Below are 19,628 nucleotides of genomic sequence, written 5' to 3'. Positions count from 1 at the left end.
TCGTCATCGAGTGTTAAGCGTGCAGACCCTACGGGTTCGAGAACTATGTAGACATGACTGAGACACATCTCCGGTCAATAACCAATAGTGGAACCTGGATGCTCATATTGTCTCCTACATATTCTACGAAGATCTTTATCGGTCAAACCGCATAACAACATACATTGTTCCCTTTGTCATCGGTATGTTACTTGCCCGAGATTGGATCGTCGGTATCATTATACCTAGTTCAATCTCGTTACCGGCAAGTCCCTTTACTCATCTATAATGCATGGTCATGTGACTAACTCATTAGTCACATTGCTTGCAAGGATCATAGTAATGTGCATTACCGAGAGGGCCCAGAGATACCTCTCTGATACACGGAGTGACAAGTCCTAATCTCGATCTATGCCAACTCGACAAACACCATCGGAGACACCTATAGAGCATCTTTATAATCACCCAGTTACGTTGTGACGTTTGATAGCACACAAGGTGTTCCTCCGGTATTCGGGAGTTGCATAATCTCATAGTCTGAGGAACATGTACAAGTCATGAAGAAAGCAATAGCAGAAAAACTAAACGATCATTATCCTAAGCTAACGGATGAGTCTTGCCCATCACATCATTCTCTAATGATGTGATCTTGTTCATCAAATGACAACACATGTCTATGGCTAGGAAACTTAACCATCGTTGATTAACGAGCTAGCCAAGTAGAGGCACACTAGGGACACTTTGTTTGTCTATGTATCCACACATGTACTAAGTTTCCGGTTAATAAAATTCTAGCATGAATAATAAACATTTATCATGATATAAGAAAATATAAATAACAACTTTGTTATTGCCTCTAGGGCATATTTCCTTCAAGTGCTTTAACTTTTCGAAAGATGAGATGCTTAATATATTTGATGATTGCAACTTGAGTGAGTATATTCATCGTCCTTATGAACCCTCCATTGATCCCTTGCACCCAACCCCTAAAGAACCTAACATGCTTTGTAATTTGAGAACCGTAAATCTTTTTGTTAGAGGTCTTCCTAATCGTGCTCTTCATAGTATGAAAAAACTTGTATGTGCTTATACTTTGTAGAATGACTTAGAAAAACGACATCCAAATTATTCTCTTAAGAGATTCGATGAGAATCTACACAAGATTACCGTTTTCCGTAAGATCATCAAGCCCGATGATCCCAACTTTGATAAGTACTTTTTTGTACTTAGAGATCTTATTCTTGTTAGAGAAAATCCTACCACCCTTGCTAATATTATCACCAAAGCTATTCATATTCATTCTCTTGAAAAATGTCATGTTCATGCAACTAATGAGAATAATGATTTACGTGATCAAGAAGATGATGACATTGGTGAACATTGTTATTGTGATAAGAGCATTGACGATGATGATAAGGAGTATGAAAAGATATTGAGAAATCTTAGTCTCATGGTGAATGTTCGTAGAGATTATATGTTCGGTGGAAAGGAATGGATTCTTGGTTGTGGTTGCACCGATCACATGGCCGGCGACAAAGACATGTTCCGTGAGCTTGCTAACAATGATTGTCCACGCCAGTATGTGACTTTTAGAGACAACTCCAAGTACAACGTGCATGGCCTTGGTAAGGTGGGCATATCACATGATAGCTCACTCAAAAATGTTACATTGTCGAATCTCTTGGATACAGTCTACTTTTTGTATATAAACTTGCCGACTTTGATTTTAATGTTCTATTTACTAAAGTAGACTGTCAAGTTTTTTGTCGAGATAATAATATATGGTTTTCATCGATGTGCGCGTAGAGATGATTTATACATTGTTGATTTCACTAAAAAAAAAGAAACCTCACACATGTCTTATTGTAAAATATTCTAAAGGATGGTTATGATATAGAAAACTAGGACATGTTGGGACCTTGCAAATAATCTAATCAAAAGGTGATCATATTCTTGGTGTTAAAAATGTTACCTTTGACAAAAAATAGACTTTATAGTGTTTTTCAAGCAGAAAAAGTTGCCAATGAAAAATATCAATGCTACGAGGAGACCACTTAAACTAATCTTTTTGGTCCAAATGCTTACACTGGTACTCGCATTTTCCTGCATTTATTTCAGGCCTTTCGGTGTTGTGCGTTTAATGGGAGGAGACGTTCTCGTTGATCACAAATGTGTACGTGGCCACTTTGTCATACCAGGCCGTTTTCTCGAAGATGCTCATAGGGATATGATGTATGTATATGCGTTTATACTTTATATAGAGATAGATGTACGTGCGTATGTTTTTTATAGGGATGAGTGGATGTGCGTATGTATTGGGTTGAGAAAAAACGAGATGATTTTTATGAGACGACTGATAGTCGGCCCAATTACCGTTGATGAAGCTCAGTTGGCAGATACAACCAGATCAACGGGTGTGATCTCTTCTCTGCATTCCCAAATGTCCCTCGTCCGCCGCCGCCTCCTCTCCACCGCGGCGGCGGTTGCCGCTGCTCGCGGCCCACCGCCGGTTCGCGTCGCCTTGACGGACTCAGCCGGCCGTGGAGTCTTCGCTACCCGCCCCATCGCCAACGGCGAGGTCCTCCACTCGGCGCAGCCTCTCGTCACCCATCCGTCCCGCTCTCTCTTCCACGAGGTGAGCGCGCCCCCACTTGCTTCATATTGGCTACGAATGGAGCGAACTATATCGGATTGGTCTCCTCAGGTGTGCTACCGCTGCCTCAGGAGGAAAGCGGGGAAGGGCGGCGACTCCAGAGGGGACTGCTACTTCTGCAGCGACGCGTGTCGGGAGCATGCCGAGGTGAGGATGCCTTTGCACTGTTCCTCCTGCAGATTCAGTAGGTTTTAGTGGTTTGTACAGTTCCAGTAAGGACAGTCTATGCTACCTTGTTCTTCTGTGAGCAATGACTTTAGTCTTCACATTATTCTGAATAAAGAGATTGAGATATGCCATGACCGCTTAACTTTATTTTATGATGCTTCTTCGACTGTCAGACGGATAAAAGATACCATTGCTAATTCCGCTTCTTTCGGAAGAGCAAAATTACTGTCTCTTTTAGCGGCTAAGATGTGTGGTTTCATCCTGTTTAGGGATTCCATGGCATTGAAAAGAAGGCGGATTGGTCTTTGTTAGATGACCACTGTAGGTATGTTTGTTACTACATTTCATCTTGATGTTGATGTGCATCTCCTGACTTCTCTCTAATAACGTTGTCAGTTATATTCGTTTTGTTATTGTTACGATATTGCCGTTTTGCTTGACATTCGATTGTCAGTGTAGCATCCTGGCTTATCTGTCTTTATTCTTGTGTGCTCTGAAGTTCACGTGGTCTCAAGTACCCATACATGGTCAAGCGGCTAGCTTGCATGGTTATATCAGGAGATGTTGGTGCAGATTGTCTTGACATTCTTCAGCCAGCCCAATTGCACCAGGGTACACTTATTGAGGTAGCCCTTTTTTGCGAGCTGTCGAGCTAGTTTTTTTTACTGAGAATGGAGTTGATTTTTTCTTATGCTTCATATGTCCATCTTCACAGCTGTAACTATTATCATCGCAGAAAAAAGAATGTCATAGCATTCACATGTTTCTTTCCCTATGTTGTTGTACGGTTGGTCCTGACATGGATATAATTGGAATATAATAGATGGAAGAGGAGTTTGAATTGTTGAAGTCCACTTTTAGGAAGGCAGGGTTTCAGGAAGAACTCACAACTTGTATCCTTTTATATCTTATTTCACCCTCTCTATCATTTGGTTTTCCTGGAGTTTCTTTGACAGTATTAGTTTTGACCAAACAATGGTACATCAATGTACTTGCAAGAATACGTGTAAATGCATTCCGTATTGAATTGGTTGCAAGTTCATATGAGGATCTTCTATCCTCAGCAGTAGCGTCGGTAACATGTGATGCATCAGTTGGCAATGCTGTATATATGCTCCCCTCGTTCTACAACCATGACTGTGGTATGGCTCTTCACATGCTCCTGTTAACGGGAAAAGGGGATATTAATATTTACCATAATGGCTCTCATTATGACTTCTGAAGTTTTTATTTGAAAGCAAGGATATGACTTCTAAAGTTCTTATTTGAAAGCAAGGATTTAACTGCTGCATTTCCTTGTGACGTAGAATTTGTTGTTGTCTGTTGTGGCATATGAAGTGTTGATTGTGCTGTCTGAGTTTTCAGTATTATTTCAGTACTATGCAACTCCAAGTTATATCCACTAATCACTAATGTACTACTACCTCCGATCCATAATAAGTGTCGCAGTTTTGAACTAACCTTAGTTTAAAACTGCGACACTTATTTTGGATCGGATGGAGTATTTGTTTGCTTTCATTGCACTCGATGATGAAATACCTATATTGTTTTACATTCGAAACAAGATGAATTATCTTCCAATTGATGCATTAGAAAGAAGATTGCTAGTATAATGGTGACACACAACAATGGATGTAATTCCATCCTATAAGCAGCGATTTTTCTACTTGCTTGGGTATCACTTCCCTTTCTTTTCAAATTCAAATCCAAATATTCATATTCTTTTCCTGTCAACTTGCAGATCCAAATACTCACATAGTTTGGCTTGAAAACGCAGACGCTAAATTGACGACCCTTCGTGATATTGACGAAGGTATAGATAGGTGTAGCAGTACCTATGTAGCCTTTGTTCTCTTGACAACAGTTAAAGCAAAAACACTGATGGGTACCAATATCTTAATGCTGCTCTTTTGCATCTGTCATAGGTGAAGAGCTGCGCATCTGCTACATTGATACAAGCATGGATGTGAACGCCAGGCAGAAGATTCTCACTGAAGGATTTGGCTTCCAGTGCCGTTGCCAACGGTGCTTATCTGGGGACTAAAATTCATCGTTTACCTTAATGGTCGCTTCCCTCGACGTGCGTGACATCAGTTTCTGCTATGGTTCATTTAATTCACATAAGGTCGCCGACCATGAGGACTGCACCTCTGCATCTGATGAAGCCAGTAGGCGCCAACACTTGCAGGTTCCTGTATCAAGATATGCCCCCAGTGTGAAGTGAACTGGTAGAGTCCAAATACTAAACATTATTGATTAATACTACTTAATAGACAGTTTTATAGGTTGCCGTTGACCAAGTGCTAAAGATTGTAAGTTGACATTGTAAGATCATTAGGTCTTTGTTTAATGCCATTGTTGAAGTTTCACACATGTATTCAATCTTGATGCATTCGCTATATACTTCTGTCAAAGCTACCATGAGTTTTTCTTTTTTCAAAGGAAAGCTACCATCAGTTGTTTCTGAAAGAAATCTGTCTTCACATCCTCATTTCTTATGCAGGTTAAACATGAACAGTGAACCTGTTGAGCTATCTATGATGTGGAGAAAGAAGAATCAGTTAAAACATAATAAGTTCAGTTCCCTGGATAATAGGCAAACATAATATTTTAACTTCAACTGTACAGTGTCCTTTTGATTTGTAATGTTAAGATAGTTCAATCACTATCCTTCCAATTTGCAGAGAGCAGCTTCATCGTCGCTCCTGTTTTCAGTTTAATTTAATGATCAGTTGATGAATGGAATTGATTTTCATATTAACAGTTCTGTAGCTCCCACTCTCTACATACTTTTAGAGTTTCATTGACCCCGACAAACTGAGACATTGGGGAAACATGGGCCGCCTGCACATTTTCTAGTTATGCTTTCTGGGAAGATGTACTCGTCGAACTGAGGATGTCCGGCTCATACCGTGCCGAATTTTGTACACCAACAGTTGATACATACAGGTCTTTAAAAATGGTCAGTATAGTCCTAGTTAAGCAAGTTCAGCAATCTTATACGACACAGCAAGTCACTCAGAGAAGCACCAGAACATTGCAGCTATTTTACTCGAAATACCTCAAGACTCCGCAAAAGAAAGGCTTGCATAATGTTTATTTATTTAATTATTTTTATGGTAACATTATTCCCTTGATGATTGTGTCACCAACTTATTTTGTTTCTCTGTTTACATGATTCAGAAATAATTTGCAAGGATCAACAACCAAGCTTGTCCCAGTTGCATGCTCAGTTCAGGAGTCCAGATGCTCGGTAGGATTCGACGCTGTCCCCCAGGGTCTTCTCTACAGGCCTGAAGGTCCACCCTAGCTTCTGAAGTTTCTCTGAACTATAAACAAGATTTCCTTCCACTTCCGTAAAGCTACATAGAAATTTGGAGAGAAAAATAAGTTTCATCCAAGCTAAGCATGGAAAAGCAGGGGTGAAGGACACACATCGAGCAGCATTTGGTGATATGGTGAAACAACATTGGTTCATTAAAATTTTAAAGTCCATATCACAAACTACATGCTCACTGGCATGGATATGATTCTAGGAATGTGAATCTCTATTAGGCTTTAGTCAATTTGTCAATCCCCGTTCAAGTACTTGAATTCTACAATTAGTAATATCAGGAAAGACAAATGGATGTTGAATTCTTCTAGTACCTTTTCGAAGTGAACTGAAGGTTATTTATCCTTCCTTCTTAGGCAGTGCCAACTAACTCATGATATGTAGAACTAAAATAGCCATAGCGCTGGTAAGGTAAAAAAAGTTGCCTGCTGAGGAAGGCGCTTACCTTTTGGGATATGTGTAGGTTGGATACAAGGTCTTCAGTATGTTAACCATATCACAGACTTTTATTGCAGGTGCATTACATATGTACCGTCCGGACATCTCTGGATTCTCATACGCCAGAAGAATAGCATCAGCAACATCACGAACATCCACTATATCCCTGCTTTTATTTTCTACAGTATCATGTTCTCCTGCAAAAAGATAAGTGTTTTAGTAATACAGAAACAGAATTATAATCCTAAACTAGTTTGGTGAACAGCTTCATTTTTTTTGAGGGATGGTGAACAGCTTTATTTTAATGATATGCAGTTATTTTTTGCAATTTAGTATCTTTTTTTACCATGTGACACATGTGGTAACAATTCAAACAATTCAAATAAATAAGTAGTATCCTTTTTTTCAGTTGGAAAATGTGCAACCGAGTGCAGAGATCCTTTTTGATGTCCATAATTTTTATAGTATAATGAAAGCAAAGAGAAGACAGACATAACAACATAACACACCCACCTTTCAAATAGTTAAGGAGAATTTTACTGCTTGAATTTATTGTAGACTGCATCAAGGGTCCAATTACCAATGATGGGCATATAGTTACAATGTCCAACCCAGTTTTTGCTGCATAAGCAAAAGCCTCGCGCTCCGCCAGTGTTTTGGAAAGGTAATACCAATCCTGTCAAATAACAACACATGTTTGTTTTGAATGGGTGATCCAGAAAAAAATTATCTTTTATAAGAATAACAAGACAGGAGCAGTATCTTGTGTGGTTAGCGGAAGAATTTTGTATTAACCTAAAGTTGTGTTATGACCGGCATATTAGGGGCTTAGCCCAGTGGGTTGTGGCTCAAGTTATCTTATTGTTATTAGGGGTTTAGCCCAATTATCTTATCGTTATTAGGGTCGTTTGCTTAGGAGTCAAGTAAACCTCTTTATATAAGGAGAGGAGATGTATCAATCTAATCAAGCAAGAAGCAATCATTATTTGCTCGGCTTCCCTTAGGGAGCCGGGAGACCTAACCCTAGCCGCCTCTTGCGCCGCCGCCGCCTCTTCTCCACCACGCAAGGACGGCACCCAGCCGCCGGCCGCCGCGCCCTCGTCCTCGTCTTCCTCCATCTTTTCCCTACAATCTCCGCCCTAGAACCGGCAGAACCTAGCTCCTAACACCTTGGTATCAGGTAGCTCAGTTTCGATCATGTCTTCGCCGCCGCCCATCCCGTCGCTTCCGCTGCCGACCGTCACCACCACGCCGCTGGCCTTCTCCACCGCGCCGCTGGTCGCATCCTCCGGCGCCGCCACCACCCAGATGACGGCGCCCTCCACCGCACCACCGACCGCCGCCTACACTCCGGAGGAGATCACCGGGGTCCTCAACGATCTCGTCACCGTTGTCAAGGGGATACAACTATACCTAGCCGGCACCTACGGGCCGCCGCCGCCCTTGCCGCCGGCCGCCGCGACCTGGCCAGCCGCCCTGCCGTGGTATTCGGCACCCGCAGCGCCGACCGGTCCTCTACACCACCACTGGCCGCTTCAGCCGCCGTCCGCCGTCGCGCCCCAATGGCCGCAGTGGCCGGCGCCGGCCCTCGCTGCGTCACCCACGCCACCCGGGTCCTCGCCGCCACCGCCCTGGTAGCCCTGGCAGCCGCCGCACCCCGGGGCCACCGCGACGCTGGTCGGGCCGCTGCAACTACAGCCAGCCCCCCCCCCCCACCGCCCCGATCTGGCCACAATGGCCGACCGTTTCCAGGCAGCAGCAGCTGCCGCTGCCGGCGCCTCCGCCGCCCAGCACCGGGCTGACTACAACCGCGCCGGCGGGCGTGCCGATTCAGCAAGTGCGGTTCCCGCCCTCGCTGTCCCAGCTTCCGGCCTGGTTGGCCGGGACGTCACCGCCGTCAGTCTACACCATGGTCGCGGACCAGCCGGCGCCCTCCCTGTCGTACGACGGGCCCTCCGGCTCCGCAGGTTTCCACACTGGCTTCGACGGGCCACCGCTTTCCTGGGGACCACCTGTGCACACCGGACCAACGCCATCCTCTTCGCTACTCCGTACCGCCGAGCCGTACACTCACGTCGGTCATGCTCAGACACCGTCGCGCTTCGCCAAGCTCGCCTTCGCCACCTATGACGGTGCCGAGGACCCCCTCAACTGGCTCAACCAGTGCGAGCAGTTCTTCCGGGGGCAACGGACGCTCGCATCGGACCGCACCTGGCTCGCCTCTTATCACCTCCGCGGCGCCGCACAAACGTGGTACTACGCCCTCGAGCAGGACGAGGGCGGCATGCCCTCATGGGAGCTTTTTCGTGAGTTCTGCCTCCTTCGCTTCGGACTGCCGATACGTGGGAGCCGGCTGGCGGAGTTGGGCCGCCTTCCCTTCACCTCTACTGTGCAGGACTACACCGACCGCTTTCAGGCCCTGGCGTGCCACGCGTCCGGCGTGACGGCTCACCAGCGGGCCGAACTCTTCGTCGGTGGTCTGCCAGATCATATCCACATGGACGTCGAGCTGCAGGGACCTCAGGACCTCTAGACGGCCATGTACTACGCCCGCGCGTTCGAGCGCCGCGCGGTGGCCATCCAGCAGGCATCACCGTCCCGGGCTGCTGGGCCGCCACCCTCGCCGGATGTTCCCGCGCAGGATCGGCCTGCTCAGGCTTTCGCGGCACCCCTTGCCACGACCGTGGCGCGCCCGTTCCGCCGGCTCACCTCGGTCGAGCTACTCGAGCGTCGCCGCCAAGGGTTGTGCTTCAACTGCGACGAGACCTACATGCCTGGCCACGTCTGCCCCGACTCTTCTACTTGGAGGCGGCAGACTACATTGAGGAGGATGCCGTCGCCGCCGGGCTCAGCGACCTGGCCGCCCCAGCTGTCGCGGAGGTGTTTGACGCTGGTTGATCACCTCAAGGAGTTTAGCAAGCGCTTCCCCGCCTTACAGCTCGAGGACGAGCTGTTTGTGCGGGCGGGGAGAAGTGTTATGACTGGCATATTAAGGGCTTAGCCCAGTGGGCTGTGGCCCAAGTTATCTTATTGTTATTAGGGGTTTAGCCCAATTATCTTATCGTTATTAGGGTCGTTTGCTTAGGAGTCAAGTAAACCTCTTTATATAAGGAGAGGAGATGTATCAATCTAATCAAGCAAGAAGCAATCATTATTTGCTCGGCTTCCCTTAGGGAGCCGGGAGACCTAACCCTAGCCGCCTCTTGCGCCACCGCCGCCTCTTCTCCACCACGTAAGGACGGCGCCCAGCCGCCGGCCGCCGCGCCCTCGTCCTCGTCTGTTAGCGGCTAGGGTTCTGCCCGGTCTTGGCCGGAGACAGTAGGGAAAGGAGGGGGAAGGGCGAGGGCTTGAGCGCGGCGGCCGGCGGCGGGGCGCCGTCCTGGCGCGGTGCGGCGGTGGCGAGAGAAGGAGCCGGGCAATAGAAAGTCTTATTGCTTAATTCCCAAAATAGTCTTACAGCTCGTATATATAACCATAATCTGAAAATAAAACTAAGATAACTTGCGGGCGTAAGCCTGCCTGTTGGGCCTGCGGCCATAGACCTGGCCGGTCATAACATCTCTCCCCGCCTGCGCAAACAGCTCGTCCTCGAGTTGAAAGTCGGGGTAGTGCTGGCGGAACTCCTCGCCCTGCTCCCAAGTAGCGTCCTCCGCTGGTAGTCTAGTCCACCGGATCAACACGTACAGGAGCCTCGGCGCAGCTGAGCCTTCAGCGCCTTCTCTGGCTCAGGCGTCTCCTGTCCGTGATCGGTGGAAGGGCCGGCGGCGCCACGGGTGGCTCGCCGCGGAATGGCTTGAGCAGCCCGACATGGAAGACATCATGGATCCGCGCGCCTGTCGGAAGCTGCAGACGGTAAGCCACTTTCCCAATGCGTTCCAGGATCGCAAAGGGACCGGCATAGTGAGGACCGAGCTTCTTCCTCGCGCGTGGGTCCAAGGACTGCGTAGAGCGGTGAAGTAGACGCAGCCATACCCAATCACCCACCGCGTACTCCGCCTTGCGATGGTGGCCATCATAGTAACGTTTGGCCAACTGCTGGGCCTGCAGGAGTCGTTGCTGGACCTCCGCGAGCATCTCATCACGGCTCCTCAGAAGAGCCCGGCTACCTTGGTCCGTGCCGAGGCCGGATCAACCGGAAGGATCGGCGGGGGTGGCCGGCCATACACCACCTCAAAGGGCGTAGCACGGAGGGCGGAGTGATAAGAGGTGTTGTAGCAGTACTCCGCCCACGAAAGCCAGTCCACCCATGCGCGAGGGCGATCACCTGTAACACAACGCAAATACATGGCAATCACCTTGTTAACGATCTCAGACTGGCCGTCCGTCTGAGGGTGGAAGGCGGTGCTCAAGTGTAGCTTCACGCCCGCCAGCCGGAAAAGGTCACGCCACACGTGTCCCGTGAACACGGGGTCCCGATCACTGACGATCGAAGAAGGGAACCCGTGGAGACGGACAATGCCATCGAAGAAGGCCCGTGCGATAGATGCCGCTGAATATGGATGGCCAAGTGCGATGAAATGAGCATACTTGGAGAAGCGGTCGACCACCGTGAGAATGACGGACTTGCCGCCCACCTTGGGGAGGCCCTCGATGAAGTCCATGGAGATGTCCGCCCAAACCTGAGATGGGACCTCCAAGGGCTGAAGCATGCCAGCCGGCCGTAGAGTCTCCGTCTTGTTGCGCTGGCACGTCACACACGACCGAACCCAATCACGGACCAGGGCCCGATCACCAGGAATGTAGAAGTCAGCGCGGAGACGATGGAGCGTCTTCTGCACTCCCTCATGGCCCGCCGAGTGAGCGAGGCGCAGCACCTGCTAGCGAAGATCGTCGTGCGCCGGAACGAAGACCCGGCGCCCATGGAGAAGCAGGCCATCGGCGAGGCGCCACGGCTCCTCCAGCTCTCCCGCCGCTAGCTGCTGCTGCAGAAGGAGGGAGTTGGCCGCGGCAGCGGTCGCCCGGCGGATGTCGGCGTAGAGGGCGAAGGAGGGCCCGGTGATGATGTAGAAGGCCGCCCCCTCCGCCGCACCGTCGTCCACATTGCGTCACGCCGAGATAGGGCGTCGGCGACGGTGTTAAGGCGACCCGGCCGGTACTCGACGGTGAAGTCAAAGCCAAAGAGTTTACTGATCCATTGGTGTTGGGGCACCGTCGAGAGCCTCTGATCCAGCATGAACTTGAGGCTGTAATGGTCCGTGCGGATCCGGAAAGAGCGACCCCAAAGATAGGGCCGCCAATTGCGTACTGCCTGCACCAACCCAATGAGCGAGCTCATACGCCGCCAACTTGAGATGGCGTGCGGCAAAGGGGCGGCTGAAGAAAGCGAGGGGTCCCTCGCCCTGGTGTAGGACCGCATCGAACCCCGCACCGGAAGCGTCGCAGTCGACGATGAAGGGAAGGTCGAAATCCAGCATGAACTTGAGGCTGTAATGGTCCGTGCGGATCCGGAAAGAGCGACCCCAAAGATAGGGCCGCCAATGGCGTACTGCCTGCACCAACCCAATGAGCTCACGCTCATACGCTGCCAACTTGAGATGGCGTGCGGCAAAGGGGCGGCTGAAGAAAGCGAGGGGTCCCTCGCCCTGGTGTAGGACCGCATCGAACCCCGCACCGGAAGCGTCGCAGTCGACGATGAAGGGAAGGTCGAAATCCGGCATCTGCAGTACGGGTCCCGTTGTGAGGGCCCCCTTGAGGGCCTCGAATGCTGAAGTGGCCTCCGCATCCCAAGAGAAGGCGTCGCGACGGAGGAGACGCGTGAGCAGGGCCGCGATGAGGCCAAATTCCCGGATGAACTTCCGGTAGTACCCCGCGAGGCCAAGGAACCCGCGAAGAGCCCGCGGAGACTGCGGGATCGGCCAGGCGGCGACGGCCGCCACCTTGTCGGCGTCCATGGCCACTCCCTTGGCCGAGATGACGTGGCCGAGGTAAGCGACCGAAGGTGTCCCGAACGAGCACTTCGAGCGCTTAAGATGAAGATGATGCGCCCGAAGCTCGTTGAAGACGATGGCCACATGCTGGAGGTGCTCTGCCCAGGAGGCGCTGTAGATAAGAATGTCGTCAAAGAAAATGAGCACAAACCGACGTAAGTAGGGCCGGAGGACATCGTTCATCAAGGCCTGAAATGTCGCCGGGGCGTTGGAGAGGCCAAAGGGCATCACCAAGAACTCGAAGTGGCCGTGATGAGTCCGAAACGCCGTCTTGGCGATGTCGTCTGGATGCATGCGCACCTGATGATACCCCGACCAGAGGTCCAGCTTGGTGAAGAAGCGCGCCCCGTGTAGCTCGTCGAGAACCTCATCGACAACCGGAATAGGAAACTTGTCCTTCAATGTGAGAGCATTAAGGGCGCGGTAGTCGATGCAGAAACGCCACGTGCCATCCGACTTACGAACGAGGAGGATCGGTGTTGTAAACGGGGACGTGGAGATGCGGATGATGCCGGCGGCAAGCATGAGTGCACACTGTCGCTCCAACTCGTCCTTTTGCAGTTGTGGATACCGGTAAGGCCGTACGGCCACAGGGGCCGATCCCGGAAGGAGGTGAATATGGTGGTCGTAGATCCGGGCCGGTGGCAGACCCTGTGGCTCCTCAAAGAGATCCCGGTGCTGCTGCAGGAGTCCGTCCAACAGCGGATGCTCGGCCTCCGTGGTTGTCGCGGCCAGCTGAAGAGGGGGTGCGGGTGCGGCCCCCCTAATGCCCTCCCACCGAATGTGACGACCCAAACGCCAGAAGGTCATCGTCAGCGCGTCGAAGTCCCAAAGAATAGGACCCAACGTGCGCAAGAAGTCGACGCCGAGGATGAAGTCGAAGCAGCCCAAATCGATGCCGGCGTAGGTGATGGTGAAGTGCTCATCGCCGATAGTGATGGGCACGTCGCGGGCGAGCCCGTGGCAGCGTAGGCGGTCGCCATTAGCGACAGTGACCCGCAACTGCTCCCCTCCGGCCGGCTGGAGCGCAAGACGCCGCATGGTGGCCTCCGGCAGGAAATTATGCGTGGAACCTGTGTCCAGGAGGGCCACCAGGCGCTTGCCATGGATCATGACCGGTAAAAGCAGCGTCCGTTCATCACGGATGCCGGCCAGCGCATGAAGGGACACCACGAGGGCGGTAGCCGGGGCCGGGGCCGGTGCCGCTGCGGGCTCCGCAAGAGTCGGGGCGCCGAGGTCAGCCTCCGAGGTGTCATCCTCGGTCTCGTCCGTCGTTTCCAGGTAGAAGAGGCGCGGGCAAACATGGCCCGGCGCATAGGGCGCATCGCAGTTGAAGCACAGGCCCAAGCGCCTGCGTTCCAGCTGCTCCGCCTGAGTAAGGCGCCGAAACGGCCGCGTCGGGGCCGGGGTAGTGGCCGGGGCGGTGGTCGAGGACGACGGCGCTGCCGGGGAGGCGGACGACCCCCACGTGGCGCGGATGGCCGCGTCGACGTCAAAGCCTGGGCACGCTGCTCGAATGCCCGCGCATAGTACATGGCCGTCTGAAGGTCTTGTGGTCCCTTCATCTCGACGTCCACGCGGATGTGGTCGGGAAGGCCGCTGACGAAGAGCTCCGCCAGCTGTAAGGCTGTCACACCCGGCGCGTGGCACGCTAGAGCCTGGAAGCGGTCGGCGAAATCCTGCACTGTGGAGGTGAACGGTAGGCGGCCTAACTCGGCCAAGCGGCTCCCGCGTACCGGTGGTCCGAATCGAAGAAGACATAGCTCGCGGAAGCGATCCCATGGTGGCATGCCGCCCTCGTCCTGCTCGAGGGCGTAGTACCATGTCTGGGCGGCCCCGCGGAGATGGTAGGAAGCCAGCCACGTGCGCTCGGACGCGGGCGTGCGCTGTCCACGGAAGAACTGGTCACATTGGTTGAGCCAGTTAAGCGGGTCGTCCGAACCGTCGTACGTGGCGAAGTCGATTTTTGCGAACCGGGGCGGTTGCTGGTGTGGCGCGCCTGGGCCCACTGCCTCGGCGGTACGGAGGGCGGATGACGGCGCCCGGTCCAGGGTGGAAGGCTCGGCGTAGTGCCCTGTGACGCCCGACGCCTCGGGCTGCCACTGGACCCCTGACGGCGGCCGGGCCTCCGTGGGAGCCGACGGCGGCCCGTGGAGCCAGTCGGGAAGTGGCGATGGTGACGAAGGAAAGCGGACCTCCTGGATCGGAAGGCCGCTCGGCGAGGACCCGCCCGGGCCAGGGTTGGGCGGTGGCGGTGGTGGAACTGGCACCGTGGCCGCCGGAAGGGACGGCGCGGTGGAGGGTGGCGCGGACGGCGGGGTCCAGGTCGGCCACTGCGGTCCCTGGACGGTGGCGGGGGGCGCGGTTGGCGCCGAGAACGGCGTCGGCCACTGCGGCCAAGGCGGCGTCGAAGCCGCCGGGGCGGGAAGCGCCGGGAAGCCGCCGGTGAGGGCCGCCGGTACTGAGTACCACGGCAGCGCCTGCTGTCCCGCGGCCGCGGCCTGATGCAGCGGTGGAGGCGGTCCATACGGGTTGGCCAAGTAGAGGCAGATGCCCTGGACTGCCACGACTAGGTCATTGAGCACGCCGGCCATAGCCTACGGTGTGAATTGCGGCGGCGCTGGGGAAGGCGGCGGCGATGGTTGCTGGATGGGGAGGTGCGGCTGGCCCTGGCCCGGCGTGGTGCCGGGGGCGGAGGAGAGCGGCGCTGATAGGGAGGCCGTAGTACCCGGCGATGCGGTGGCGGTGGTGGAGGAATCGGTGGCAGCGGCGGTGGGGGAGGCGTGGTGGATCGGCGGCGGCGGTGGTGGGATTGGCGGGGAAGACATGGTCGAAACCCGGGTACCTGATACCAAAGTGTTAGCGGCTAGGGTTCTGCCCGGTCTTGGCCGGAGACAGTAGGGAAAGGAGGGGGGAGGGCGAGGGCTTGAGCGCGGCGGCCGGCGGCGAGGCGCCGCCCTGGCGCGGTGCGGCGGCGGCGAGAGAAGAAGGCGGCTAGGGTTTAGGGTTTCCGACTCCTCTGGGAGCCGAGCAATAGAAATAGTCTTATTGCTTAATTCCCAAAATAGTCTTACAGCTTGTATATATAACCATAATCTGAAAATAAAACTAAGATAACTTGCGGGCCTAAGCCTGCCTGTTGGGCCTCCTGTGGCCATAGACCTGGCCGGTCATAACATCGTCTTCCTCCATCTTTTCCCTACAATCTCCGCCCTAGAAACGGCAGAACCCTGGCTCCTAACAAGCTGAAAGCCAACTATTGCTGATGCTTCCCATTTGGAAAATCCTCTCTTGTGTGGTCTAGAGACATGGACGAGCTGAACCATGGTTCAGCAAATCCTCTCTCTTCCAAAACAAAGCGAAAAATAGAAATAGAGTGCATGAATAAAAAGTGACTTTGAGTCAAAACCAAATTTTGGCTTGTTTTAAGTCAGAGCCAGCCTATGAGTCAAAACTGAATTTTCGGTCAATGCCAACTATCAATAGAGTTTGCTGTGTTTGGCTTTTTCCCGCCTTCTTCGTACTCCCTCCGTCCGAAAATACTTGTCATCAAAATAAATAAAAAGAGATGTATCTAGAACTAAAATACATTTAGATATATCCCCTTTTATCCATTCTGATGACGAGTATTTCCGGACGGAGGGAGTATTTGGTTAGTTTGTTGGTATCGGCTAGCCTAGGCCTTGTTTTCTTTTCTTCCTAGTTTTGTCAGGTTTGCTTTGTAACTTTTGCGCCTTCTTTGCTGCCTCAAGATGATTAAGAGGCAATTGCAAGGATTTAATTCAATCGTGAGGTGCTGATGAGACATGTATGCAATGCTCAGATCAACAGTATCCCATCAACACAAAGAACAGGGTGAACTCAAGACATAAAAAGGAGTTCCATGAACGAAATATTTAACCGGAAAAGACAGTAAGTGTTCAAATGGGCTCTAGACACAGGGTGGACCCAATCTCGCTAAAAGATACAGATCTAGGGAGGATCAAGTCCAGCGAGCTAGTGAATGATTAGATAAGATCCTTTATGGACATTTGTTCTCAAGCTGGGATGTGGTGTTGCAATAGGCATGTGAGCGTAACGGGGTTTTTTGCAGCTAAATGCTTGCGTTCTACATTGAGCTTAGTGGCTTCTCTCGAATCAAAAAGTTTGATCTAAAACAGAGGTAAATGTCAACCTTAAACATTGACTCTTAATCCTATATATACATTCGAAGTGAAACATTGAGCCAAAAAACAGGAGTCTGTAATGTAATACTCCCTCCGTCCAAGAATACTTGTCATCAAGATGAATAAAAGGGGATGTATCTAGATGTATTTTAGTTCTGGATACACCCTTTTTTATCCATTTTGATGACAAATATTTCCGGACGGAGGGAGTATGATATATCACATAGGCTAAACAATCATACAACCACACAGGTGTTGCCTTACCCCATTCTTTCTGCAGTAGTCCTCGTCTGACCAGCTCTCTTCATCAAAGGCTTTGCCCTTGGGCCAGTTAGGATTAGCGACCACTGCAACACCTGAAGACACCATGACTACTCGCTTAACTTTCGCCTCATGGCAGGCCTTCAGCACATTCAGTGTGCCTGTTACAGCAGGAGCTATGATCTCTGCCTACAAAGCAGCAAGATTACATCATCAGAATAGATGATTATTTCTATAAATTAACTATGTGGTTACATGTAGATGATGGCACTGGTAAAAGAAAAGGAGTAATGTATGGCAGGTGAGCCTCAAACCAGATAACTATGTCTGCTAGACTGCTACCATAACAATGTTGCAGATCTCACACTTTATGGAGTATACATTCAGAATGTCTCCTGCCAGTCAGAGATCGTCCTTCCAGGGGATCTTTGGGCAACATCGTTGAGAAGATTTCTGTCTAAGGTCAAGTAGAGATACTTATGCTGGCAGACTGCATTCTACTAAGCCACTGTGTTGAACAGTTGTATGTTCATATTCGCCTCAGAATCACACAAATTATGCGATGCATGTTCTTGAGAATTCACCTCTGGGTCGGTTGATCGGCCAGAGGGGACAGGACAGGCGACATGGAAGACGCCCTCACAGCCGGCAATCGCCGCCGCTACACTGTCGTAGTCCAAAAGGTCGGCCTTGACCAGCTGCAACCTTTCCTCGGCACCGCCTAGCCCCTTGAGATGAGCATTCTTAGCATCACCTGCAGCAAAAATAAAAATAAAAATGGGAGCTTAGCCAGAGCTGCAAAACCACGAATAACAAGTATGCTCAACTTCTTCAAGTTTTCAGAATTACGAATGTAGGATCTTCTAACGCTTGTGATTCGTTCTAAGTTTTGCTCTGTGAGAACAGATTAAAGACAGAAATTGCCGGAGGATCAAACTTTAGGATCTCAAAATGGCAAAATTGCTTCAGCTGACTTCAAGTTCCAACAACCACGTATGGTCGGCTCGGCTGGCCTGCTTCGCCGCATTTCGTATCAACAGCAACCATCTACCGATCTGATCGTCGAGCGGTCGAGGGCAAGCCAAGGGAAATTAAAATGGGAGCGACGGGGAAGGAAGGCCAGGGCGCGCTCTTACCGGGATCGCGCGCCGTGCCGCGGACGGTGTAGCGGGCCTTGGGGTCGGAGAGGAGGAGCTTGACGAGCCACGAGGCGACGAAGCCCCCTGCGCCGGTCACGCACACAACGCTCGTCGTCTTCGCCGCCGCCGCCTCCATGCTCCCGTCCCTCTCTCTCTCTCTCTCTCTCTCTCTCTGCGCGCCTCTACAGCTCTACTGCTCACTCTCTCTGCCGTGCGCTGTTTGCTTGTTCCTTCCGCGTCTCGCCGCGCGCCGCGCTGGCCTCGTGCGGGGTTTTATATTTTTGATGAAACAAGATCAGAGTCTTTCGGCTTTGGTCCTTGGTTTTGCGAATTTTATGTGTGTAGTCCTCGACCTTTCCTGTATTTGTGTGTCCGCAACCTCGCTGTCGATCGATGGCATGGGATGGGAGCGTCGTCTCCCGTGATAAAAATATTCCACTGTACAACCACGCCTAATCATCCGGCCGCATACCGATTCTTCATGATCTAATTTTCCTTTTAAAAAATGCAACGTCTTAAAAAGGAACACCAAGTACAACGTAACGTGTTGTGCACACGCTACCACACGCACAAGTTAAACGATGGCACCCATTTTTCTCTTACCTAAAAAAACTTGGTATCAACACCGACACATAAGTTTGGCTTCTGGGTGCACATGCACCAGCCAAAAACATTAACATCAGATTTTTAAAAAAAATGAACAATTCTATTTTTTAACAAACATAGTCAAATATTTGACTCACATGTAAATTTTCATGAAGAAGTGTTTTGGACAAAGGGACAAAGTGCATGCTCTAAAAAACCCATTGTTCAAGCATATTTTAGGCCCACTTTTGTTTTCTCGCCTTAATCACCACGGATGTGATTTTTTCACGAAGTTCACATGTGAGACAAAGAACCTCTTGCATGAAGGTCGTGAGTTTTGCTTAGTACTCTCTTTGTTTCGAATTACTTGTCGCAGGTATGAATGTATTTAGATGTATTTTAGTTCTAGATACATCCATTTTTACGACGAGTAATTTGGAATGGAGGGAGTATATGTAAAGCGTAGTCTGAATGCTGCTGCTCACTTGATGGCTCAGCTAGGTCGCATGTCGCGGCGTACTGCTACCTGGCTAGGCTCAAGACCAATTGATTTGTGTAATCTCTGTCAAAACGAGTGTAAGACTGCTGCTTAATTAATATATACACTTGTTGACCCGCAAAAAAAAAGAGTAGAACACCCGGCCATGTTTTCAAATCGGAATTGCTTAACTTTTTGTTGTTGCTATTTTTAGTTTTTTATGAAGTGTCTGGTTACTTTCTCGGTGGAACCTGTCTCAATGGAGCCTTTTTCGGTGTATACAGGCTCCGGGCCATCATCTGCATGTCGTTTGGTAGGCTGCATCAAGCACAACTCGCATCATTCCCATAGTGTAAATTGCAATAGGCTGAGTCTGCATCTGGAAAAACTGCCGATCTAGGCGTTCCCTGCGGGCTTGGCTGAGAGCGCTTTAAGTTCCGTGCAAGCCAGTTTCTGCATGTAGGTCAGGCAACCAAACAGGTGAGTACTTAGCCTGCCAG

General features: G+C 50.9%; 2 protein-coding genes across 3 annotated transcripts; one reads left to right on the top strand and one right to left on the bottom strand.

Annotated features, from left to right (window-relative positions):
* Positions 1–2,345: 2,345 nt before the first annotated feature.
* LOC123148392 (histone-lysine N-methyltransferase ATXR4) lies at positions 2,346–5,199 on the top strand. Of its 2 annotated transcripts, none has more exons than XM_044567790.1 (8): positions 2,346–2,614; positions 2,684–2,779; positions 3,070–3,125; positions 3,300–3,426; positions 3,624–3,693; positions 3,763–3,942; positions 4,542–4,613; positions 4,726–5,199. In XM_044567790.1, the coding sequence occupies exons 1-8, from the start codon at positions 2,420–2,422 to the stop codon at positions 4,842–4,844; spliced, it is 915 nt and encodes a 304-aa protein (XP_044423725.1). In that variant the 5' UTR covers positions 2,346–2,419; the 3' UTR covers positions 4,845–5,199. The 2 variants fall into 2 exon arrangements, with proteins under 2 accessions (XP_044423725.1, XP_044423724.1); XM_044567789.1 differs by having other exon boundaries at positions 3,757–3,942.
* A 686-nt stretch (positions 5,200–5,885) lies between these two features.
* On the bottom strand, positions 5,886–18,315 carry LOC123148393 (cinnamoyl-CoA reductase 1). Its single transcript, XM_044567791.1, has 6 exons — positions 18,063–18,315; positions 17,511–17,680; positions 16,930–17,115; positions 7,086–7,248; positions 6,580–6,769; positions 5,886–6,162 (listed from the first exon to the last, which is right to left on the bottom strand). The coding sequence occupies exons 1-6, from the start codon at positions 18,199–18,201 to the stop codon at positions 6,030–6,032; spliced, it is 981 nt and encodes a 326-aa protein (XP_044423726.1). The 5' UTR covers positions 18,202–18,315; the 3' UTR covers positions 5,886–6,029.
* Positions 18,316–19,628: the final 1,313 nt, after the last annotated feature.

This window comes from Triticum aestivum, chromosome 7A (genome assembly GCF_018294505.1).
Source record: "Triticum aestivum cultivar Chinese Spring chromosome 7A, IWGSC CS RefSeq v2.1, whole genome shotgun sequence".
Classification (NCBI taxonomy): Eukaryota; Viridiplantae; Streptophyta; class Magnoliopsida; order Poales; family Poaceae; genus Triticum; species Triticum aestivum.
This window is presented reverse-complemented; position numbering and strand designations above follow the sequence as displayed.

What these genes read in the sequence shown, in the direction of transcription:
- LOC123148392 (XM_044567789.1), top strand. Translation starts at nt 2,420, where the DNA reads ATGTCCCTCGTCCGCCGCCGCCTCCTCTCCACCGCGGCGGCGGTTGCC. An exon ending in TTGTTAGATGACCACTGTAG is followed by an intron (nt 3,126 to 3,299) that starts GTATGTTTGTTA and finishes TGTGCTCTGAAG; the next exon opens with TTCACGTGGTCTCAAGTACC. An exon ending in CCTTCGTGATATTGACGAAG is followed by an intron (nt 4,614 to 4,725) that starts GTATAGATAGGT and finishes CATCTGTCATAG; the next exon opens with GTGAAGAGCTGCGCATCTGC.
- LOC123148393 (XM_044567791.1), bottom strand. Translation starts at nt 18,201, where the DNA reads ATGGAGGCGGCGGCGGCGAAGACGACGAGCGTTGTGTGCGTGACCGGC. An exon ending in CGGCACGGCGCGCGATCCCG is followed by an intron (nt 17,681 to 18,062) that starts GTAAGAGCGCGC and finishes TTTTTGCTGCAG; the next exon opens with GTGATGCTAAGAATGCTCAT. An exon ending in ACCTACACATATCCCAAAAG is followed by an intron (nt 6,163 to 6,579) that starts GTAAGCGCCTTC and finishes ATTTCTATGTAG; the next exon opens with CTTTACGGAAGTGGAAGGAA.